This window comes from Ranitomeya variabilis, chromosome 2, assembly GCF_051348905.1.
Source record: "Ranitomeya variabilis isolate aRanVar5 chromosome 2, aRanVar5.hap1, whole genome shotgun sequence".
Lineage (NCBI taxonomy): Eukaryota > Metazoa > Chordata > Amphibia > Anura > Dendrobatidae > Ranitomeya > Ranitomeya variabilis.
This window is the reverse complement of record NC_135233.1, coordinates 523,274,023-523,299,922: the sequence shown is the minus strand read 5'-3', so window position 1 is coordinate 523,299,922 and position 25,900 is coordinate 523,274,023. Positions and strand designations below refer to the sequence as shown.

Below are 25,900 nucleotides of genomic sequence, written 5' to 3'. Positions count from 1 at the left end.
ATGGCACCCCACACCATCACTGACTGTGGGTACTTGACACTGGACTTCAGGCATTTTGGCATTTCCTTCTCCCCAGTCTTCCTCCAGACTCTGGCACCTTGATTTCCGAATGACATGCAAAATTTGCTTTCATCAGAAAAAAGTACTTGGGACCACTTAGCAACAGTCCAGTGCTGCTTCTCTGTAGCCCAGGTCAGGCGCTTCTGCCGCTGTTTATGGTTCAAAAGTGGCTTTACCTGGGGAATGCGGCATCTGTAGCCCATTTCCTGCACACGCCTGTGCACGGTGGCTCTGGATGTTTCCACACCAGACTCAGTCCACTGCTTCCTCAGGTTCCGGTCACCTCTTCTCGTTGTACAGCGTTTTCTGCCACATTGTTTCCTTCCAACAGACTTACCATTGAGGTGCCTTGATACAGCACTCTGGGAACAGCCTATTTGTTGAGAAATTTCTTTCTGGGTCTTACCCTCTTGCTTGAGGGTGTCAATGATGGCCTTCTTGACATCTGTCAGGTCGCTAGTCTTACCCATGATGGGGGTTTTGAGTAATGAACCAGGCAGGGAGTTTTTAAAAGCCTCAGGTATCTTTTGCTTGTGTTTAGAGTTAATTAGTTGATTCAGAAGATTAGGGTAATAGGTCATTTAGAGAACCTTTTCTTGATATGCTAATTTATTGAGACAGGTTTTTAGGGTTATCAGGAGTTGTATGCCAAAATCATCAGTATTAAAACAATAAAAGACCTGACAAATTTCAGTTGGTGGATAATGAATCTATAATATATGAAAGTTTAATTGTAATCATTACATTATGGTAAATAATGAAATTTAACACTATATGCTAATTTTTTGAGAAGGACCTGTATATACAGAATTTTTGATCTGCAGTGAATAAATTAGCTGTAAATTGCGAAACATAAAAGCCTCTAATTGCCCTGGAAACACATGTATAGCATTCTTGGTTCTTCTTGGAGTGTATTGAATCTGTTTTGAGCTCTGTAATGCAAACACAGCCTTTTTTTATTTCCAAGCAACTTCAACCTATCTGACTAGGTGTATACGAATGTTAAACAGTGATAACTAGCAGACTGCTTAACCACACATTGCAGTTTCAGACTTTGTAGGCTACTTAATTTGTATGAACGGCCTAAAAATAAATTGTTTTCAGGGCAGATGCCTGCCTTGCTAATGTTTATACACAGGAGGTGCAAATGACAGAAGCTTTAAAATTTTCACAAATTGGGGTGCCAAAGTTATTCCTTGTTAGGGAATATCAAAAGCTTTGCCAAATGAAGAAGCAATAGATTTTTCACTAGACATCTAAAACTTATCTGTTTAATTAAGGAAACAAAACCGCTAAACTGTTTTGAACATAAAGAAGCAACGGCTTCTCAACTAAGAGTATAAAAATTAACCCTTCTTGGACATCTGCAACAGGTTTAATAATCACAAAATGATTAAACAATTACAAAAGCTTTTTATCAATGTGTCCAAAAATTATCCCCTTATTTTAAGGAGCCAAAACAGTCGTACTGTTTTCAAAGGAAAGAAGCATTGATTTGTCATCAAACCTTTCCAAAAATGATCCCTATTTTGGGAGTTGCTTCATGTTTATGTACCCTGAAATGTATCCCCAAAGAGAGTGTTTAACAAAATCAGTAGCTCAGGCTAGCAATATAAAACACAGTGGGTGTTAGGGGTCGAGTTCCCATCTCTGCACAGGGGGAATCTCGGGCCATCTCCGCTGCGGTCTCCCATTCTTCTCCTGCCGCAGTGGAGTCTGCTCAGCGGAGACGTCGGTCCCAGCGTCTTGCTCAGTCTGACTCTGTACAGAGAGTTGCTGCTGCTTTTCCTGCTTCTGCCATTGAAGTCAGTGCTGGGCAGCAGCGAGCAGACGCTTCTGGGACTAAGTCCTGCTTTTCTCGTTCTGAGCATGCCCAGAGTAAGATCTCTCAGTGGAGATCGAGGGTCACATGATCAGACACTGCAGCTAAGGTCCTGTAGGTGGTCACGCTCTGTGGCAGCCTCTCACTGGTCCTTCTTGGTAGGTCCTGTACGTGCTGCAACTATTTAAGGCTCGCATGGCCGCACAGCCATGCGCTAGTATTGCTTTCATTTATGTACTTTGCGCCAGTGTGGTCTTTTATGAGTGTGTTCAGGGACCCAGCTGAAATAAGCCCCTAGAATGCTGGCACCTCCGGCGAGGAGTTTGTATGCTTGTGTGTTCAGGGACCTGGCCGAAATAAGCCCCTAGAATGCTGGCACCTCCGGCGAGGAGTTTCGGGTGCATGCAAGACCACTGACTGTTCTTGTTTAGACAGTTAGCCTGTGCCTCTGTGGTGTCTAACAGGGCGCAGTGCTTTGAGTTCACGGCTGCTCTGTGAAGTAACAGAGTTAGCTAACACCACCATTTAGTTCCGCTATTTGCTAGCAGCAGGTTCTCCTGCACGGTGGACCCCGGGCTGCGAACGCATCTATCCTAATAAAATATATACATTCTTTAGGTGCGTTCCGCTAGCCCTAACAGTGGGCAACCAGGAGACGTGTTGCTGGTGTGGCTCGCCAATGGCAGTGGCAACATCAGAAGCTGCATGTTAGAGAATTAGGGCGGAGCAAAAAAGGAATGCGTGGCAGTTTAGAGCCTTCAAGGCCAGCCTCGGCTGTACAGTCTAGCACTATAACACACAGTGCGAAGCCAGGAGATGTGTTGCTGGCATGGCTGTGCGGCGTCAGGAGCAGCACAGTTTGGAATCACGCTGGGGCAGTCAAGGAGATGTGTGGCAGTTTAGGGCCAGAAATAGTAGCCCCGGCAACAGCAGTACTACAGTCAGGGGTGGACACTAATAGCTTGGCGCCCCTGTGCAAGAAATATGTCTGGGCCTCACTCCCTGCCTGGCCTGCCAATTATGATAAGGAAAATCTTGCCATGGGATCATAATTAAGACAGCAGAGGCCAAACATGCACAACTCTGCTCCAGTCAGGACAAAATTAGAAACACAGCACACCCCAGAATATGCGCAAATCACAATAAATATCATATACCAATACTGTAGAGAATAGACTAACACTCAGGGTGCGCTGTGAAGACCAACAGTGGGAGCCACTGTAAAGAGGAAACCAAAACCAAAGCAATACGGAACACAGGACCACCAGATAGTATGTAAGCACGAGAATAATTAAAATATGCTTTTATTTGTAAAAGTGGCAATGATTACATAATAATAAAAAAAAATATAAAAATATATGTATACAAAAGTGCGCAAAAGCAGGAGTTTTTTTTAAATAAGACAATAATTATGATTATTCTCAGCAAACCCCCCCAAATATTAAAATAAAAGGATTTTTGTTTCAGCTGTGCATATCAGAAAGTGCCAGAAAATATTTTATATATAAAAAAATAGGTGTAAGTTTGTGCAAAAGTCTAAAAAATATAATGATACCAGCAACAAGGATAAAGTGCTAATGTGCATCAATAGCCAAACCATCATTATATTTTTGGTATCATTATATTTTTTTAGACTCTTTTGCACAAACTTACACCTATTTTTTTATATATAAAATATTTTCTGGCACTTTCTGTTTTACAGCTGAAACAAAAATTATTTTATTTTAATATTTGTTTTTTTTTTGCTGAGAATAATCATAATTATTGTCTTATTTAAAAAACTCCTGCTTTTGCGCACTTTTGTATACATATATTTTTATATATTTTTTTATTACTATGTAATCATTGCCACTTTTACAAATAAAGGCATGGGGGGGCAGTGGTTATTATTATTATTATTTATTATTATAGCGCCATTTATTCCATGGCGTTTTACATGTGAGGAGGGGTATACATAATTAAAACAAGTACAATAATCTTAAACAATACGGGTCACGACTGGTACAGGAGGAGAGAGGACCCTGCCTGCGAGGGCTTACAATCTACAAGGGATGGGTGAGGATACAGTAGGCGAGGGTAGAGCTGGTCATGCAGCGGTTTGGTCGATTGGTGGTTACTGCAGGTTGTAGGCTTGTCAGAAGAGGTGGGTCTTCAGGTTCTTTTTGAAGGTTTCGATGGTAGGCGAGAGTCTGATATGTTGTGGTAGAGATATCCAGACTAGGGGTGATGCGCAAGAGAAATCTTGTGTCATGTCGGACGCTGTTCACACTAGGGCGTCCAACAGACAGCATTAATTCCACTTACGTCCACTACACCCTCAGTGGCGTTGGCTAGATTTTATCCAGCTTGCTCGGGGTTAATCTAGCTGGTAATCAGGTTGGAGGCTGGGTCACACCCACGGCCTTTAAATAGTCGCGCTGGACTTTGGGCGTCGCCAATTATAGCTTGTGCTTTATGCCTAGTGATTCTTGTCTGGAGTGGTGGTCTTGCTGTTGGAATATCGTATCTGGTGGTGTATAATCCTTTGTCATATTCCTCCATCCTATTTGTATTTTTTTTGCCCTGTGCACATTATAGTGTATTCCTGTGTGTCTGCGGCGTGGTGCGTTTTTCAGTTTTCCCTGTCTGTGCTTTCTGTGGGGATTGGTGTGTGGTCTCTTCACGGGGTGGCGGGTGGTGGTTTCAGCTTAGGGCTGAAACAGGAGTCAGGGTCAGGCCTGGCGGCCCAGACATGCACACCTTTAGTGTAACTTCTGGGAAAGGGACAGACAGGGTTTCCTGTCATGATTCTCAATGGCGAGAGAACATAGCCCAGCATATATGAGAACTAGCTCTTGGAAGATGGAAACTATACTGACCATGAACTAAACCTGCCGCACAACTAGAAGTGGCCGGGTAGCATGCCTACGTTTTTTAACCCTAGATGCCCAACGCCAGCCGGAGAACTACCTAATCCTAGCAGAGGAAAAGACAGTCCTGGCTCACCTCTAGAGAAATTTTCCCAAAAGGCAGACAGAGGCCCCCACATATATTGGCGGTGATTTTAGATGAAATGACAAACGTAGTATGAAAATAGGTTTAGCAAAATCGAGGTCCGCTTTCTAGATAGCAGGAAGACAGAAAGGACACTTTCATGGTCAGCAGAAAACCCTATCAAAACACCATCCAGAAATTCCTTTAAGACTCTAGCATTAACTCATAACACCAGAGTGGCAATTTCCGATCACAAGAGCTTTCCAGACACAGTAACGAAACAGCAGCTGTGAACAGGAACAAAATGCAAAAACGCACAAGGACAAAAGTCCAACTTAGCTGGGAGTTGTCTAGTAGCAGGAACAAGCACAGAAGGCTTCTGATTACATTGTTGACCGGCAAGAAACTGACAGAGGAGCAAGGTTATATAGCGAATCCCACATCCTGATAGGAGCAGGTGAACAGAGGGGATGATGCACACAAGTTCAATTCCACAAGTGGCCACCGGGGGAGCCCAGAATCCAATTTCACAACAGTACCCCCCCCTCAAGGAGGGGGCACCGAACCCTCACCAGAACCACCAGGGCGATCAGGATGAGCCCTATGAAAGGCACGGACAAGATCGGAGGCATGAACATCAGAGGCAGTGACCCAAGAATTATCCTCCTGACCGTATCCCTTCCATTTGACCAGATACTGGAGTCTCCGTCTGGAAACACGAGAGTCTAAGATCTTTTCCACAACGTACTCCAACTCACCCTCAACCAACACCGGAGCAGGAGGCTCAACGGAAGGCACAACCGGTACCTCATACCTGCGCAACAATGACCGATGAAAAACATTATGAATCGAAAAGGATGCAGGGAGGTCCAAACGGAAGGACACAGGGTTAAGAATCTCCAATATCTTGTACGGGCCGATGAACCGAGGCTTAAACTTAGGAGAAGAAACCCTCATAGGGACAAAACGAGAAGACAACCACACCAAGTCCCCAACACAAAGCCGAGGACCAACACGACGACGGCGGTTGGCAAAAAGCTGAGTCTTCTCCTGGGACAACTTCAAATTGTCCACCACCTGCCCCCAAATCTGATGCAACCTCTCCACCACAGCATCCACTCCAGGACAATCCGAAGATTCCACTTGACCGGAGGAAAATCGAGGATGAAACCCCAAATTACAGAAAAACGGGGACACCAAGGTGGCAGAGCTGGCCCGATTATTGAGGGCGAACTCCGCCAAAGGCAAAAAAGCAACCCAATCATCCTGATCCGCAGACACAAAACACCTCAAATATGTCTCCAAGGTCTGATTAGTCCGCTCGGTCTGGCCATTAGTCTGAGGATGGAAAGCAGACGAAAAAGACAAATCTATGCCCATCCTAGCACAGAATGCCCGCCAAAATCTAGACACGAATTGGGTCCCTCTGTCAGAAACGATATTCTCAGGAATACCATGCAAACGAACAACATTTTGAAAAAACAGAGGAACCAACTCGGAAGAAGAAGGCAACTTAGGCAAGGGAACCAGATGGACCATCTTAGAGAAACGGTCACACACCACCCAGATGACAGACATCTTCTGAGAAACAGGCAGATCCGAAATAAAATCCATCGAGATGTGCGTCCAAGGCCTCTTCGGGATAGGCAAGGGCAACAACAATCCACTAGCCCGAGAACAACAAGGCTTGGCCCGAGCACAAACGTCACAAGACTGCACAAAGCCTCGCACATCTCGTGACAGGGAAGGCCACCAGAAGGACCTTGCCACCAAATCCCTGGTACCAAAGATTCCAGGATGACCTGCCAATGCAGAAGAATGAACCTCAGAGATGACTCTACTGGTCCAATCATCAGGAACAAACAGTCTACCAGGTGGGCAACGATCAGGTCTATCCGCCTGAAACTCCTGCAAGGCCCGCCGCAGGTCTGGAGAAACGGCAGACAATATCACTCCATCTTTAAGGATACCTGTGGGCTCAGAATTACCAGGAGAGTCAGGCTCAAAACTCCTAGAAAGGGCATCCGCCTTAACATTCTTAGAACCCGGTAGGTACGACACCACAAAATTAAACCGAGAGAAAAACAACGACCAGCGCGCCTGTCTAGGATTCAGGCGCCTGGCAGACTCAAGGTAAATTAAATTTTTGTGGTCAGTCAATACCACCACCTGATGTCTGGCCCCCTCAAGCCAGTGACGCCACTCCTCAAAAGCCCACTTCATGGCCAAAAGCTCCCGATTCCCAATATCATAATTCCGCTCGGCGGGCGAAAATTTACGGGAAAAAAAAGCACAAGGTCTCATCACGGAGCAGTCGGAACTTCTCTGCGACAACACCGCCCCAGCTCCGATTTCAGAAGCGTCGACCTCAACCTGAAAAGGAAGAGCAACATCAGGCTGACGCAACACTGGGGCGGAAGAAAAGCGGCGCTTGAGCTCCCGAAAGGCCTCCACAGCATCAGGGGACCAATCAGCAACATCAGCACCCTTCTTAGTCAAATCAGTCAATGGTTTTACAACATCAGAAAAACCAGCAATAAATCGACGATAAAAGTTAGCAAAGCCCAAAAATTTCTGAAGACTCTTAAGAGAAGAGGGTTGCGTCCAATCACCAATAGCCTGAACCTTGACAGGATCCATCTCGATGGAAGAGGGGGAAAAAATGTATCCCAAGAAAGAAATCTTTTGAACCCCAAAAACACACTTAGAACCCTTCACACACAAGGAATTAGACCGCAAAACCTGAAAAACCCTCCTGACCTGCTGGACATGAGAGTCCCAGTCATCCGAAAAAATCAGAATATCATCCAGATAAACAATCATAAATTTATCCAAATAATCGTGGAAAATGTCATGCATAAAGGACTGGAAGACTGAAGGGGCATTTGAAAGACCAAAAGGCATCACCAAATACTCAAAATGGCCCTCGGGCGTATTAAATGCGGTTTTCCACTCATCCCCCTGCTTGATTCGCACCAAATTATACGCCCCACGGAGATCAATCTTAGAGAACCACTTGGCCCCCTTTATACGAGCAAACAAATCAGTAAGCAGTGGTAACGGATATTGATATTTAACCGTGATTTTATTCAAAAGTCGATAATCAATACACGGCCTCAAAGAGCCGTCTTTCTTAGACACAAAGAAAAAACCGGCTCCTAAGGGAGATGACGAAGGACGAATATGTCCCTTTTCCAAGGACTCCTTTATATATTCTCGCATAGCAGCGTGTTCAGGCACAGACAGATTAAATAAACGACCCTTAGGGTATTTACTACCCGGAATCAAGTCTATGGCACAATCGCACTCCCGGTGCGGAGGTAGTGAACCAACCTTGGGTTCTTCAAAAACGTCACGAAAGTCAGACAAGAATTCAGGAATCTCAGAGGGAATAGATGATGAAATGGAAACCAAAGGTACGTCCCCATGAGTTCCTTTACATCCCCAGCTTAACACAGACATAGCTCTCCAGTCGAGGACTGGGTTATGAGATTGCAGCCATGGCAATCCCAGCACCAAAACATCATGTAGATTATACAGCACCAGAAAGCGAATAACCTCCTGGTGATCCGGATTAACACGCATAGTCACTTGTGTCCAGTATTGTGGTTTATTACTAGCCAATGGGGTGGAGTCAATCCCTTTCAGAGGTATCGGAGCCTCCAGTGGCTCCAAATCATACCCACAGCGTTTGGCAAAGGACCAATCCATAAGACTCAAAGCAGCGCCAGAGTCGACATAGGCGTCCGCGGTAATAGATGACAAAGAACAAATCAGGGTCACAGATAGAATAAACTTAGACTGTAAAGTGCTAATTGAAACAGACTTGTCAGGCTTCTTAGTACGCTTAAATCATGCTGATATAACATGAGTTGAATCACCACAATAGAAGCACAACCCATTTTTTCGTCTAAAATTCTGCCGCTCGCTTCTGGACAGAATTCTATCACATTGCATATTTTCTGGCGTTTTCTCAGTAGACACCGCCAAATGGTGCACAGGTTTGCGCTCCCGCAGACGCCTATCGATCTGAATAGCCATCGTCATGGACTCATTCAGACTCGCAGGCACAGGGAACCCCACCATAACATCCTTAATGGCATCAGAGAGACCTTCTCTGAAAATCGCCGCCAGGGCGCACTCATTCCACTGAGTAAGCACAGACCATTTGCGGAATTTTTGGCAGTATATTTCAGCTTCATCTTGCCCCTGAGACAAGGACATCAAGGCCTTTTCCGCCTGAAGCTCTAAATGAGGTTCCTCATAAAGCAACCCCAAGGCCAGAAAAAACGCATCCACATTGAGCAACGCAGGATCCCCTGGTGCCAATGCAAAAGCCCAGTCTTGAGGGTCGCCCCGGAGCAAGGAAATTACAATCCTGACCTGCTGTGCAGGGTCTCCGGCAGAGCGAGACTTCAGGGACAAAAACAATTTGCAATTATTTTTAAAATTTTGAAAGTGAGATCTATTCCCCGAGAAGAATTCAGGCAAAGGAATTCTAGGCTCAGACATAGGTGCATGAACAACAAAATCTTGCAAATTTTGTACCTTTGTGGCGAGATTATTCAAACCTGTAGCTACACTCTGAAGATCCATTTGAAACAGGTGAACACAGAGCCATTCAAGGATTAGAAGGAGAGAAAGAGAGGAAGGCTGCAGTATAGGCAGACTAGCAAGTGATTCAATTAAGAGCACACTCAGAACTAGAGGAAAAAAAAAAAAAAATTGTAGCAGACTTCTTTTTTCTCTCCTTTCTCAGCCAGTAATTTAACCCTTTTTTGGTCCGGTCAAACTGTCATGATTCTCAATGGCGAGAGAACATAGCCCAGCATATATGAGAACTAGCTCTTGGAAGATGGAAACTATACTGACCATGAACTAAACCTGCCGCACAACTAGAAGTGGCCGGGTAGCATGCCTACGTTTTTTAACCCTAGATGCCCAGCGCCAGCCGGAGAACTACCTAATCCTAGCAGAGGAAAAGACAGTCCTGGCTCACCTCTAGAGAAATTTTCCCAAAAGGCAGACAGAGGCCCCCACATATATTGGCGGTGATTTTAGATGAAATGACAAACGTAGTATGAAAATAGGTTTAGCAAAATCGAGGTCCGCTTTCTAGATAGCAGGAAGACAGAAAGGACACTTTCATGGTCAGCAGAAAACCCTATCAAAACACCATCCAGAAATTCCTTTAAGACTCTAGCATTAACTCATAACACCAGAGTGGCAATTTCCGATCACAAGAGCTTTCCAGACACAGTAACGAAACAGCAGCTGTGAACAGGAACAAAATGCAAAAACACATAAGGACAAAAGTCCAACTTAGCTGGGAGTTGTCTAGTAGCAGGAACAAGCACAGAAGGCTTCTGATTACATTGTTGACCGGCAAGAAACTGACAGAGGAGCAAGGTTATATAGCGACTCCCACATCCTGATAGGAGCAGGTGAACAGAGGGGATGATGCACACAAGTTCAATTCCACAAGTGGCCACCGGGGGAGCCCAGAATCCAATTTCACAACAGTTTCCCTAGCCTGAGGGATATCGCAGGGGCCCGGGTAACCAATCTTAGTCTACCCAGTTCCCCCTTGACATCTTGTATGTGATTGTGGGAAGAGGAGATAAGAGCGGAGTAGAGAAGGAGATCTTGTGAGGATCGGAGGTTGCATGCAGGAAAGTACCGGTAGATGAGGTCACAGATGTATGGAGGAGACAGGTTGTGGATGGCTTTGTATGTAGTGGTTGGATCCTATTGATTGGAGACAACTTGATTATTTGGTGAATAACTCTTTAAAGAGCCTGGTTGATTTTCCTATTCTTTACAATTACAATATCATACATCAAGCAAAAACCAATATATTCACACACACACACAAATACATCCACACATATACAGCATACGCTCATATACACATAGATATACACACACACACATTTACACATACATACACACATACATTTATAAACACTTATACACACAGACGCACACATACAAACAAGCATAAACACATAGACACACATATGCATAAACACACATACATACACGCAGACGCACATGCAAAAACACATACACACACATTCATAAACACATACTCACACACACTTACATAAACACATACACACATGGACTTACATACACCCACAAATACATACACACACATGCACAGACAGACACACAGGGCCGGCTCCAGGTTTTCGTGGGCCCCAGGTGAAACTGTCTCAGTGGGCTCCTTTAACACATACCACAATTCATGGTGTACAGACATGGCAAAGAAATATAGGTATAGTACAATGCCCAAGATTTCTCTCACCTCTTACATTATAAGAGGGAAATCTATTGTAAATTCTACAATACCATTGTACAATTGAGGGGATTCAGGTGATCGAGGGTCCACAGGTTTTAGTACTTGTAATATTAGCGGTAAATGTGATATTGATAAATGTACCTCACCAGTAGAATCTGTCCTCAGCAGTGTGCCATTTACAAAAGTCAATTTCCTCTTCTATAGTACTCCATACAGTATAATGTGTCCCATACATATTGCTCCATACAGTATAATGAGCCCCATATAATCTTCCATACAGAATAATGGGCCTTATATAATGCTCCATACACAATAATGAGCCCCATATAATGCTTCATACAGAATAATTGGCTTCATATAATGCTCCATACAAAATAATAGCCCCATATAATGCTCCATACAGAATAATTGACCCAATATAATTCTCCGTACAGAATAATGGGCCCCATATAATGCTCCGTTCAGTATAATGGGCCCCATATAATGCTCCATACAGAATAATGGGCCTCATTTAATGGTCCATATAGAATAATGGGCCCCATCACATGCTACAGAAAGAATAGTGGGCCCCAAATAATGGTTCATACAGTATTATGGGCTCCTGTTGTGAACTCTGTTTTCGGGCTCCCTCTTGTGGTCACTGGTGGTATGGTGTGACTTTTGCTTTGGGCTCCCCCTGGTGGCTTTGTTTGTTATCCTGCTGGTCTCTGGCTATCAGCTGGTTCGTTATCCTCTGGGAGGTTCCTATATAGCTCTGTTTTATGTCCACTTGTTGCCGGCTGTCGATGTAATCAGTGCTACTCAGATTCCTTCTGACTACCTTGCTCCCAGTCCATCCAGGACAAGCTAAGTTTTGTTTGCTCATTTTTTTGATTAGCAGTGTTTATCATGTTGTCTTGTCCAGCTTGCTAAAATGTGATTCCCTCGTTTGCTGGATGCTCTAGTGGACTGAGTTTCTCCCCACACACCATTAGTTGGTGCGTGGGTTCTTGAAATCTCAGGATGGATATTTTGTAAGGGTTTTTTATTGATCGCATAGACCCCTGCTCTATTTTCTGCTTTCTAGTACTAGTGGGCCTCTTTTGCTGAATCTGATTTCATCCCTACGTATGTGCCTTCTTCTTACTTCACCGTTAATATTTGTTGGGGGCTTCTATATCTTTGGGAATTATTTCTCTGGAGGCAAGCGAGGTCTCTCTTTCTCTTTAGGGGTAGCTAGTCCCTCAGGCTGGCTCGAGACACCTAGGAAATTTTTAGGCACGTTCACCGGCTACCTCTAGTTGTGTTGCATAGGTTCAGATTTGCGATCAGTCCAGTTACCATCTCCCTAGAGCTTGTCCTTAGTTTATTCACTTGCTGGTCTATTCGTGATCCTCAGCCACTAAGGATCATAACAGTACAGCCGGCCAGTAAAGTGTTAATTGCATGGCAGAAGCAGGAGAAAAGAAGCCTTGAGAATTTTTTTTTGTTTTTGTTGTTGTTGCCGTGTGTCTAGCTGCTGTGGCTAGCTTCTCTCCTCCTCTTAATCTTGGTGTGGCTCTGAGTTCAGCTGCTGACATGGATGTCCAGAGCTTGGCTTCCAGTCTGGATCATCTTGCTGCTAGGGTTCAAAGTATTCAGGATTTTGTTGTTCACAGTCCTATGTCAGAGCCTAGAATACCTATTCCGGAGTTGTTTTCTGGAGATAGATCTAGGTTCCTGAATTTTATGAACAATTGTAAGTTGTTTCTTTCTTTGAAAACTCGTTCCTCTGGTGATGCCGTTCAGCAAGTTAAGATTATCATTTCCTTTTTGCGTGGTGACCCCCAAGATTGGGCCTTCGCATTGGCGCCAGGGGATCCTGCATTGCTTAGTGTAGATGCGTTTTTTCTAGCCCTTGGATTGCTCTATGAGGAACCTAATCTTGAGAACCAGGCTGAAAAAACGTTATTGGCCCTCTCGCAGGGGCAAGATGAAGCAGAGGTGTACTGCCAGAAATTTCGGAAATGGTCGGTGCTTACTCAGTGGAATGAGTGTGCCCTGGCTGCAAATTTCAGAGAAGGTCTTTCTGAAGCCATTAAGAATGTCATGGTGGGGTTCCCTACGCCTGCAGGTCTGAATGAGTCAATGACTCTGGCCATTCAGATTGATCGGCGTTTGCGGGAGCGCAAACCTGTGCACCATTTGGTGGTGTCTTCTGAACAGACACCTGAATCTATGCAATGTGACAGAATTCTGACCAGAAGTGAACGGCAAAATTATAGACGGCAAAATGGGTTGTGCTTTTACTGTGGTGACTCAGCTCATGTTATCTCAGCATGCTCTAAGCGCAAAAAAAAAGGTTGATAAATCTGTCACCATTGGTACTTTACAGCCTAAGTTCATTTTGTCTGTTACCCTGATTTGTTCCCTGTCATCTTATCCGGTTAATGCTTTTGTAGATTCAGGTGCCGCCCTGAGTCTGATGGATTGGTCATTTGCCAGGCGCTGTGGTTTTGATTTGGAGCCTTTAAAATTCCCTATTCCACTAAGGGGTATTGATTCTACACCATTGGCTACGAATAGACCTCAGTACTGGACACAAGTGACCATGTGCATGACTCCTGTTCATCAGGAGGTGATTCGCTTTCTTGTACTGCATAATTTGCATGATGTCGTCGTGTTGGGTCTACCATGGTTGCAGACTCATAATCCAGTCCTGGATTGGAAAGCTATGTCGGTGTCAAGTTGGGGTTGTCAGGGAATTCATGGTGACGCTCCTGTGGTGTCAATTGCTTCGTCCACTCCTTCTGAAGTCCCTACGTTTTTGTCAGACTACCAGGATGTATTTGAGGAGCCCAAACTCAATTCTCTACCTCCTCATAGGGACTGTGATTGTGCTATAAATTTGATTCCTGGTAGTAAGTTTCCTAAGGGACGACTTTTCAATTTATCTGTGCCGGAGCATGCTGCCATGCGGAGTTATATAAAGGAGTCTTTAGAGAAGGGACATATTCGTCCGTCCTCATCCCCTCTTGGTGCAGGATTCTTTTTTGTGGCTAAAACGGATGGTTCCCTGAGACCCTGTATTGATTATCGCCTTTTGAATAAAATCACGGTCAAATTTCAGTATCCTTTGCCATTGTTAACTGATTTGTTTGCTCGCATTAGGGGGTCTAGTTGGTTCACCAAGATAGATCTTCGTGGTGCGTATAACCTTGTGCGTATAAAACAGGGTGATGAATGGAAAACTGCATTTAATACACCTGAAGGCCATTTTGAGTACTTGGTGATGCCTTTTGGACTTTCTAATGCTCCTTCAGTCTTTCAGTCCTTTATGCATGACATCTTCCGTGAATATCTGGATAAGTTTATGATTGTGTATCTGGATGATATTCTGTTTTTTTCGGATGATTGGGAGTCTCATGTTAAGCAGGTCAGGATGGTCTTTCAGGTCCTACGTGACAATGCTTTATTTGTGAAGGGCTCAAAATGTCTTTTTGGAGTCCAGAAGATTTCTTTTTTGGGTTTCATTTTTTCTCCTTCTACTACTGAGATGGACCCAGTCAAGGTTCAGGCTATTCATGACTGGACGCAGCCTACATCTGTTAAGAGCCTTCAGAAGTTTTTGGGTTTTGCTAATTTTTACCGTCGCTTCATAGCTAATTTTTCTGGCGTTGTTAAGCCTTTGACGGATTTGACCAAGAAGGGTTCTGATGTGACTAATTGGTCTTCTGCGGCTGTGGAGGCCTTTCGGGAGCTGAAGCGTCGGTTTTCTTCGGCTCCGGTCTTGTGTCAGCCAGATGTCTCACTTCCCTTCCAGGTGGAGGTTGATGCTTCCGAGATTGGAGCGGGGGCTGTTTTGTCGCAGAGAAGCCCCGATGGCTCTGTGATGAAGCCATGTGCTTTCTTTTCAAGAAAGTTTTCGCCTGCCGAGCGGAATTATGATGTCGGTAATCGGGAGCTGTTGGCTATGAAGTGGGCATTTGAGGAGTGGCGATATTGGCTCGAGGGAGCTAAACATCGTGTGGTGGTCTTGACCGACCACAAGAATTTGATTTATCTCGAGTCGGCCAAGCGGCTGAATCCCAGACAGGCTCGTTGGTCGTTGTTTTTCTCTCGTTTTGATTTCATGGTCTCGTACCTGCCGGGTTCGAAGAACGTGAAGGCTGATGCTCTTTCTAGGAGTTTTGTGCCTGACTCTCCTGGAGATTCAGAGCCGGCTGGTATCCTTAGAGAAGGGGTGATTTTGTCTGCCATCTCCCCAGATTTGCGACGTATGCTGCAAGAGTTTCAGGCGGATAGACCTGACCGCTGTCCACCGGAGAGACTGTTTGTCCTGGATAGATGGACCAACAGAGTCATCTCCGAGGTTCATTCTTCGGTGTTGGCGGGCCATCCTGGAATATTTGGTACCAGAGACTTGGTGGCCAGGTCTTTTCGGTGGCCTTCCTTGTCGCGGGATGTGCGTTCCTTTGTGCAGTCTTGTGGAATTTGTGCTCGGGCGAAGCCTTGCTGTTCTCGTGCCAGTGGTTTGCTGTTACCTTTGCCTGTCCCGAAGAGGCCTTGGACGCACATTTCCATGGATTTTATTTCAGATCTCCCTGTCTCTCAGAGAATGTCTGTCATCTGGGTGGTGTGTGATCGTTTTTCTAAGATGGTCCATTTGGTGCCCTTGCCTAAGTTGCCTTCCTCCTCCGAGTTGGTTCCACTGTTTTTTCAAAATGTGGTTCGTTTGCACGGGATTCCTGAGAACATTGTTTCTGACAGAGGATCCCAGTTTGTGTCTACATTTTGGCGGACCTTTTGTGCTAAGTTGGGCATTGAATTGTCTTTTTCGTCGGCCTTCCATCCTCAGACAAATGGCCAAACCGAGCGAACTAATCAGACCTTGGAGACTTATTTAAGATGTTTTGTTTCTGCTGACCAGGACGACTGGGTTACTTTTTTACCGCTGGCCGAGTTTGCCCTTAATAATCGGGCTAGTTCTGCTACTTTGGTTTCTCCTTTTTTTGTAATTCGGGGTTTCATCCTCGTTTTTCCTCAGGTCAGGTGGAGCCTTCTGACTGTCCTGGAGTGGATGTTGTGGTGGATAGGTTGCATCAGATTTGGAATCATGTGGTGGACAATTTGAAGTTGTCACAAGAGAAGGCTCAGCTCTTTGCCAACCGCCGTCGCTGTGTGGATCCCCGACTTCGCGTTGGGGACTTGGTGTGGTTGTCTTCTCGCTTCGTTCCTATGAAGGTCTCCTCTCCTAAGTTCAAGCCTCGGTTTATCGGTCCTTATAAGATTCTGGAAGTCCTTGGCCCTGTGTCATTCTGTCTGGACCTCCCGGCATCATTTGCTATTCATAATGTGTTCCATCGCTCGTTGTTGCGGAGGTATGTGGTACCTGTGGTTCCTCCGGTTGAGCCTCCTGCCCCGGTGCTGGTTGAGGGAGAATTGGAATACGTGGTGGAGAAGATCTTGGATTCTCGTGTTTCTAGACGGAGGCTCCAGTATTTGGTCAAGTGGAAGGGCTATGGTCAGGAGGATAATTCTTGGGTTGTCGCCTCTGATGTTCATGCGGCCGATTTGGTTCGTGCCCTCCATGTGGCTCATTCTGATCGCCCTGGGGGTTTTCATGAGGGTTCGGTGACCCCTCCTTAAGGGGGGGGTACTGTTGTGAACTCTGTTTTCGGGCTCCCTCTTGTGGTCACTGGTGGTATGGTGTGACTTTTGCTTTGGGCTCCCCCTGGTGGCTTTGTTTGTTATCCTGCTGGTCTCTGGCTATCAGCTGGTTCGTTATCCTCTGGGAGGTTCCTATATAGCTCTGTTTTACGTCCACTTGTTGCCGGCTGTCGATGTAATCAGTGCTGCTCAGATTCCTTCTGACTACCTTGCTCCCAGTCCATCCAGGACAAGCTAAGTTTTGTTTGCTCATTTTTTTGATCAGCAGTGTTTATCATGTTGTCTTGTCCAGCTTGCTAAAATGTGATTCCCTCGTTTGCTGGATGCTCTAGTGGACTGAGTTTCTCCCCACAAACCATTAGTTGGTGCGTGGGTTCTTGAAATCTCAGGATGGATATTTTGTAAGGGTTTTTTATTGATCGCATAGACCCCTGCTCTATTTTCTGCTTTCTAGTACTAGTGGGCCTCTTTTGCTGAATCTGATTTCATCCCTACGTATGTGCCTTCTTCTTACTTCACCGTTAATATTTGTTGGGGGCTTCTATATCTTTGGGGATTATTTCTCTGGAGGCAAGCGAGGTCTCTCTTTCTCTTTAGGGGTAGCCAGTTCCTCAGGCTGGCTCGAGACGTCTAGGAAATTTTTAGGCACGTTCACCGGCTACCTCTAGTTGTGTTGCATAGGTTCAGATTTGCGATCAGTCCAGTTACCATCTCCCTAGAGCTTGTCCTTAGTTTATTCACTTGCTGGTCTATTCATGATCCTCAGCCGCTAAGGATCATAACAGGCTCCAATGCCTCATATAATACTCTATACAGAATGGGCCCCATACAATGTTCCATACAGAATTTGCCCCATATAATGCTCCATACAGAATAATAGCCTCATATATTGCTCCATACAAAATGACCACCAGATAATGCTCCATGCAGAATGGGCCCCATATAATGCTCAATATATAATGGGCCCCATATATTCCTCCACACAGAATGGGCCTCATATAATGCTCCATACAGAATGGGCCCCATATATTGCTCCATGCAGAATGAGCTCCATACATAAAAAAATCAAATGCTTACCTCTCCCTCTTTCCACGCAAGTCTGATCTCCTCAGTGACTTTTGACTCTCTGCACTTCTCACAGTGCTCAGCACAGAGGGCGCACTGTAGTGACATCATAGCGCCCTCTGCACTGAGATGTCACTAAGTCACAAGATGTGAAAGAGACAGGACCTGTGGATGAACAGGAAGAGGTAAGTATTTCAAACAGTTTAAAGCATGGTAGGGGTCTGGTGCCAGCGGTGGCACCGAGACCCCCCGACTCACTTACCCCAGAGCGTGTCTGTGTCCCCGACGGCGAGTGGGCACTTGCTGGGTGCACCGCGTGGTTATGTCGGCCCTGCCTGCCTGCAAGGGCCCCCTCCACCACCAGGATCTGGAGCAGCTGCACTGTCTGCAAGTTTTTCACACTTGTGGTGGATAGCATGGTCCAATTGGGTGTGACAAAACCACTAGCCACGCTTTACACCCTTTATGATATTACACTGAGGGCTGTACATAATATTCCATAGAATGGAAATAGTCTAGGTACAACTGATTTAGGCTGTTCAGATGGTGTGTTTGCTGAAGTGCATAATATTGTCGCAATGTAAGATAAAACATTTGGTCCATGGTATCCAATATACCGTTGGTATTGCTGTTGCTGCCTCGGCTACTTGCTGTAGCCATAACGCTGGCACTGTTAAGAAGCATTGAATCTGCATGGATCAAGCATGGGTGAGCAGATCAGATGTGTGGGTGGCAGGTGTTAGCTTGGTGAAAGCTTCACATTGCACAGATTATCCTGGTAGTAAGCCAATTTGGACTCCCTTTAAGAAGCTGGAAAAAATCCCCCATTTTGCTTTTATAGCAAGGGTCTAAACGCGTGGCTAACATGCAGTTATGTATTTATTCCATGCTATCAATACACCTGTACTCCCACAAGCATTGCAGCATACAGCTTGCCATGCTCGCTAGCACGACCATGTTTCAGGATGTAGCCCGGTCATTCTCACTAACAATTCCGACTTTCAGTTCAAAGGAAGCCAGCCAGTGAGTGAGTAGCCTCCTGATGTACAGCAGCAACTCATCTGCCATATGCTCTTCTCTCCCAGATTTCATTGCTGCAATATTGCTTGGCAGAGCTTTACTTTTCACATGTGAAAAGCAAGAGGTTGATGTGTGGAATCAACGATATGACCTGTGGCTGTTACAAATGGGGTCATATCAGTTAATTAGGATCTGGAGAAGGTATAGTTACATAGTTACAAAGGTTGAAAAAGAAACACCTTGGTCTATCAAAGTTCAACCTTTCTCCACCAATTGTACATTTTGTCACTAATTTACCTATAATGCACAATGTTATGTGTATCAAGGAAATCATCCAGCCCTTTTATAAAAGCTGTTATAGTGTCTGCCATTTAATATATCCTGTGGTCGGCATTCCACAGTCTGACTGCTCTAACTTTAAAGAACCCTATCCTATTTAGCAGCTGGAATCGCCGTTCTTCCACCCATAATGAGTGCCCACTAGTCCTTAGTATGTTCTTTGGGAGAAATAACTCATGTGCCAGCCCTCTGTACTGACCACACACATATACTTATACATGTAAATGAGATTCCCCCCTGAGGTGTCTTTTTTTCTAAACTAAACAAGCCCAAGATATCAAACCTTTCATCATATGAGGGGCTGTAAGGATTCTGGACTTTCCTGGTGTCTGTTCGCCCTAATCCAAGATGGAGTCTTGGATCTCGCCCTGTCATGGAACTTCCTGTCTGTCCTGATTATTTAAAGGGAAACTGTCACCCCCCCCAGGCGTTTGTAACTAAAGGAGCCACCTTGTGCAGCACTAATGCTGCATTTGGACAAGGTGGCTCTTTTAGTTATGCTCCTTGCACACGCTGAAATAAACACTTATAAAATGTGCCCCCTCATACCGTGAAATCGCCAGGGAGGCGGGACTTTCCTTCCCAATCAGACGCAGCACAGCCGTCATTCATTCCCCCTTGGCGACGGGCGCCGCCTCCTCAGCGTTGTTTGAATCTGTCCCAGAGCCTGCGCTGTTATGTTATCTTTTGGGCATGTGCAGTTAGTGCTGCCCGTCTTCTGACATCATTTGATGTCAGGCTGACTGCGCCTGTGCGGCCGCGCTGCTCGGGATCCTGCCCCGCAGTGTCTTCTGATTTATTCACACTGCGGGGCTGGGATTCCAGGGCATGCGTAGTGCATATCTTCGCCTCTCACTCATCTCCTTCCGCCTTCTTCAGACTGTGCGGCGTCAGCTGATCCCTAATCGCATACCACGGCCGTGACGTCGCACAGTCTGAAGAAGGCGGAGGGAGATGAGATGCTATCAGATTCCGTAGTACCCATATAATAATTACAGGGGACTACGGAATCTGATAGCATGGGATAAAGCCAGTCTGAGAACAAAGTAGCAGCAAAAGATGTATTTACTCAAAAACAGAAATGTAAACAGAACTAACACAGATATTTATGCAATTGTAACGAGGTCCTCAACTCTATATAGAAAATAGCCAACAGGATAGCGAACAAAACATAGTACAGATATTCCTGCAATAGTAACGAGGTCCTCAGCTCTATATAGAAAATCACAGCAAACTGAGTGGCGGGGTGCGACCGCTAATGTGAATCAGTCCAGCAAGGAAATGATGTGGAGCAAACAAGACACTTAAACGAGGAGGTCCAATAAGGTTATTAGTGCGAATGCACACAGTTCTTAAATGATGAAGTCCAGCAAAACTTGCTCACACGTGTGCACAGTACTTGTTAGTAGGAGTCCAATATTTCTCAGATGGTGTGTCGAGTGAATGACGTCCTGGGAAAGAGAGGACGAGGGGAGAAAGAGGGAGAGCGCTATCTAAGCATAGTAGATCTTGCTCACCTGGTGTGGTTGTGCAAAGAGGCACAACACTGGGAAAAGTTTTGTAATCAAAGGAGATCCTTCCACTGGTGTGCTGCCCGTCACAGCAGTTCCAGAGGCAAGAGGTAGCTGAATGAGGTGAGGCAGACCACCGAGTAGTAAGCAGCAGAAGCAGGGAGTTAACCAGCAAACAGGCAGATGCTCAGGAGCCAGCAGCACAAAATACTCAGGCACAGGTGAACACAAGACCCGGACTTAAATAATCGGGACAGCCAGGAAGTTCCATGACAGGGCAAGATCCAAGACTCCATCTTGGATTAGGGCGAACAGACACCAGGAAAGTCCGGAATCCTTACAGGGGCCTTCCATCCCCTGTAATAATCTAGTTGTCTCCTTTTGAACTACTCACAGGGGTGAGTGTGTCTGACCGTGTACGGAGCATACCACATCTCTTGGGCAGGGGAGGAAGCATAAGACAATACTGACATTACAGCAGGGGATCACAGTGGATTCATTTTGTGAGGTAAAATATTTCACTGACTGTTTTTAAAAAATATTTTACCTCACAAAATGTATCCTCTGCGATCTCCTGCTGTAATGTCACTATTTTCTTTGCTTCCTCCCCTGCCCAGGAGCTGTGGTATGTTCGGTACACGGTCAGACACAGACAATATTTAAAATTAACTTTTGTTCATGGGAAAACCCTTTTAAAAAGCAAATATCAACACCAACATGGCTCCTCATAAAAATTACGCCAATGACGACGAAAGGAAAGCAGCAAAGGCACAACATCGAAGACAACAAAGGGCAAATGAGACTCTTGAAGAGCAACAGCATCGCTGGGACAAAAACAATGCATATAAGCGTAGGCGTAAAGCACATGAGTCCCCTGATGCAAAAGTCATTAGATTATCACAGGATGCCATTAGGCAACAACAGGGCAGCATGCCTGCCCCCATCGTGACATTACCCACCTCCCGATGCGATAGCATTGGGCCTCTATCTAGTCTCTTATAATGCCCTCAAGAACTTTGCATGCACTTTGTATAGGAGTAAACAGATAACCGCTGTCGGTTGCTAGCAGTGGAAAATATGTAGCTGCCACTCATGGAGGACTCACCCTCTGTCCCAGTTATGGTGCTAAAAACATTGTTCTACTAAAAACATTCACCCAGTGAATCATGAAACACATGTATTATCACTGCCAATAGTTGTTACCCCAAATATCTACAGTGCGGTGCACTTTGGAGCTTTCCTACTCGCGAGAATACAGATCGGTGAACCCTTTTTGCAAGAAATAGTGTTGGTTGGATATCTTTCAGTGAGGCTATGCGAATACATCATTTCTTAAAATGCAACAGAATCTACAAGGCTGTAAGGCAGAAACTGCACCACTAGCAACTTTACCAGGTAACAGTTCAGACAACAAACCAGTGGATGACTGGGAACGTACACTTGTTTCTTCAAGAGACAATCAGGGATGAATGTTTGACATTGTGATGGAAAAAGAGGAGACTTACACAAGCAGTAGCGTTGGATGACAATGATGATGGTGGTGGTGGTAATGACATCAACTAGGTTCTACTTGAGGGTGCTACTTTGCTTAGAAAAAGACAAGTGTGATGAGAAGGGGAAAAGGAAAACTTGATGTATGGTCTGATTGTTGAATGGCTTGACTTTGACAAATAAGCTGGTGATGTCAGTTCATATGCTGATGTAGATACAGTATGCAGTTGCTACTCTATATGAACAGCGATGTCCAGGGATTATTTTTCTCTTGTAGAGCCTACATAATGCCAAGAATTATCTAGTAGTGATATGCAAAAGAACCCCCACAAATGAAACGCTTGCATGTGGAGCGGCCCCCAAACGCAGGGCAGCGGGGTACTCGGTACCGGGTCTATCTCTCGGTGCTGGGGATGTCACGGTGGCCAGACCCGGTCCGAGGCCCTGCTAAGGGGCGCCCAATAAAAGGTGTAGGTGGTGGTGTAGGTCGCAGTAAATGACGAGGACACAAGGTTGCAGTCTCTTTACCTCTTTACTGAAGGCTTCAGCATCCGCAGTCCAGAGCACTGCTAACAGGGCTGGCTGAGACTGGCCGGTCCGAAGGCACATCCAGAGTTCCCTTTGCAGGTGGAAATCAGTTGCCTACCTACTAGCGCCTGGGTGTTTTAGTACTTCCCTGCTGAGCACCACGGGATAGTCCTCACAACTGTCGTGTATGTTTCTGTTCTTTCTCTCTGTCCCCCAGATGATATGGATAGGACGCACCCGTATGACGGGGTAGGCCTGGAGTTATTTTATAGGGACCCTAGAGACAACCCTCTCCCACAATTGCCTCCGTTGTCTTCGTTAGGTGATTAAGGTGAGGCAGCCAACCTAAAATTAACTGCCCTGCCATTGGTCTGAAGTAATGCATAAAGCCCAATACTTCCTCGGCGTTCCGGCCACCGGCTACGCGCCTCAGTACGATGTTGCCGATCTCGGGGCACGACTCCTACTGGTTCTATCGCCTTTGTGCTGTGATCTCGTTTCTCACTTCTCCACAATATACTTCGCTTCGTGTCCTTTCTTAAGATGCCGCCGCCGCAATGAAATGCAGGCGCGGCTCCGTAACGATCTGTCCTTGTGCTAGGCCTCTGTCAGGATCCCACCCCTGACAGGGACCCCCCTGGATCTTCCCAAGCAACGCTCTCCTCTCACTAGATGTTACCTGGGCAAAACCAGCTCTCTAACTTCCTATCCAACCCCCAGTTTTACCAAAATGTGAGGAGTGGCCTAATACATAGAACCCTTTGCTCCCCCTGGTGGCCAGAGTGTGAAGTGTAATGTGTGACTGTGATACCTGGTCAGGTGAACTCCTTTAGTGCCATCAGACGTACCATCACTCCCCTTAGTGGCGGAGCGACAGTACTGCAATGACCAGGACTCTGGGGCGCTGCACTTGTATGATTCAACATCACCATAAACCGAGCTTTCAGACCTTGAGACCCTCCTCTACAAACAGAACGTGCACTGTGTATTGTTGATGCAAATAACCTCCTCCTCTGATAACCTCACTGCTCATACTCCTATCTGGTTCCTAGGTTTTGTCCACCACAGAATCATCGTCTGTTTCATTACATGGTATCATTAAAAGGTATCAACCACTGAGGACTCTCAATTCTAAATATTTTTCGTCTGTTTCATTGTCATTCCTACTGCGTCTGACACTTGCCCATGTGTGGAAAATGGAGAGTGCTCTTTGCCCTCCCTGACTGATTCTTTCCTCGAGATTTGCCCTGACTCAATATCTAAGTATCAATCCAGAGCCAGCAACACAGCTTGGCATTAGAATAGTTTTATTTCCATTTCCTCCAGCCCCATGTCTTCTGAGAACAAAGGTTGACTGTTCATATTTAGCAAAAAACAAGCTGAAAAAAAGTTTTTCTGGTGTAGCATGTTCCTTATCCCCAAAATGCTGTTGGTTAGTGCAGAACTGAATGAAGTATCACTGATGAAACTGAAATTCCACATGCTATGGTGCATGTTCTGCATACCCAATGTTAAAGATAGGTATGCAGGACGCATGCAGAAGTATGAGAAAGTAGACGGGGCTTAATAAAGGAAGTATGCAGCTCTCCGCAGAGCCCCGGAACGATAATGTGAACCCGGCCTAAGTCTTCAGCAGTGTGTGAATTTTTTTTTAACTATCCTTGTGAATCAAATTATAGACTGTTCGAATTTGTATGGAACTGTGAATTTAAGGAAATTCCACTTGAACTTAATCCTTCGTGGATTGATCTTCTTAAGTCTAATGGTACCACTTGGACCTGCCATATAGTACTACATTGTACTTTCACAAGAACACACATTCTGTTTGGTGGAATGGGTCTTTAATGGCTTTCCATTTTTATCTCATATTGGAAGATGTTTGAACTTTCATCTTTGTTCCTCAAGATTCTGAACCATTACAAACTGCCATCAAATTTGCTACTGGTCTTTTTGTGGATTTACGGCCACCTGGATTTTGTAGATTTAGGGATACCCTATTATGAATTGATATTTAGAATATTAGCTTAAGACATTTTTTTCAGATACTGTCCCATGTGGAAGAACCATTCTACAGCATTAGAAAATTATCTATTAGTAAGATAACTGTCCTTCCGTGTACACTTAATTAAAACAAGACGAAGAGTAGATGCTAATTACCTCCTGTTCTTTATGCTTTTCCCCATACAGTACATCAGTGTGTAATTATAGAAATTGTGAGGACAAAATGTAGAACAGCAAAGATCAGGAACATACCTTTTGCAGATGTTCTTTTCTGCTTAGTTAGGTAAATGTTAAATCTAAGAGGTGCAATTTTTCCAGTGGTTGACATACTTCATCAATCCTAATTTGTGAAATTGTTCATTCACTGTTTCAAAGTCTGTATGAAAAAAAATGTTCGTATGATTAACTTTTCAGCAAGAAAAAGTGTAACCCTTACAGTACCAATACTTCCATGTTGTAGCGACTCCCCACTAATGGGCATTGCATGAGTGCTTCCCAGGTTATAAATGAAAGTGTGCATGATTGTATACACATCTATAGTCATTTTCTTTTATATATTTTTAGATTTTTTTTAATATTTTTATGTTTATGATTTCTTTTAATTTCAAGTTCATGCACCTTATTTTATATAGAGCACAGCATGAGATTTTAATGCCTTAGGGTATGTTTCCACGTTCCGGATTACATCAGGATTTGCTGCGGTTTTGACGCTGCATACAGGTGCAGATGTTACAGCATAGTGGAGGGGATTTTATGAAATCCTGTCTCCACTATGTGTGCAGGGCTGCATCCGGCGGCCCTGTGTATCAGGACATGCGGTGCGTCTTTACCGACAGCAGCATGTCTATTTAACTTGCGAAGACGCTCTGTCCCCGCAAGATAAATAACCTGGTCTATGAATACGATGCGGTGATTCCGCATGTGTTCAATGAACACATACAGAATCACTGTGCGTACAACAGGGGGCCGCGCTTTGGGCGGAGCGGGGTTTCCACTGCATCCAAAGCGCAGCCATTCTGGCGCATGGAAACATACCCTTATACTGTATTTCTACTTCTTAGACTGTGTTATGATCAGCCATTCAGTTTATATGCAAAATTAAGTAATTTTGCAAGAAGCTAATGCAACTTTTAAATGATTTGTGGCTGCACAATGTGT

General features: G+C 45.0%; 1 protein-coding gene across 1 annotated transcript in view; it reads right to left on the bottom strand.

Moving 5' to 3' along the window:
* Positions 1–25,120, bottom strand: part of LOC143809685 (uncharacterized) — a 128,317-nt gene extending 103,197 nt beyond the window's left edge. Inside the window, exon 1 of the mRNA XM_077292729.1 lies at positions 24,995–25,120. Coding sequence (XP_077148844.1) covers positions 24,995–25,070 — 76 coding nt within the window. The 5' untranslated portion in view covers positions 25,071–25,120. The remainder of the gene's footprint in view (positions 1–24,994) is intronic.
* Positions 25,121–25,900: the final 780 nt, after the last annotated feature.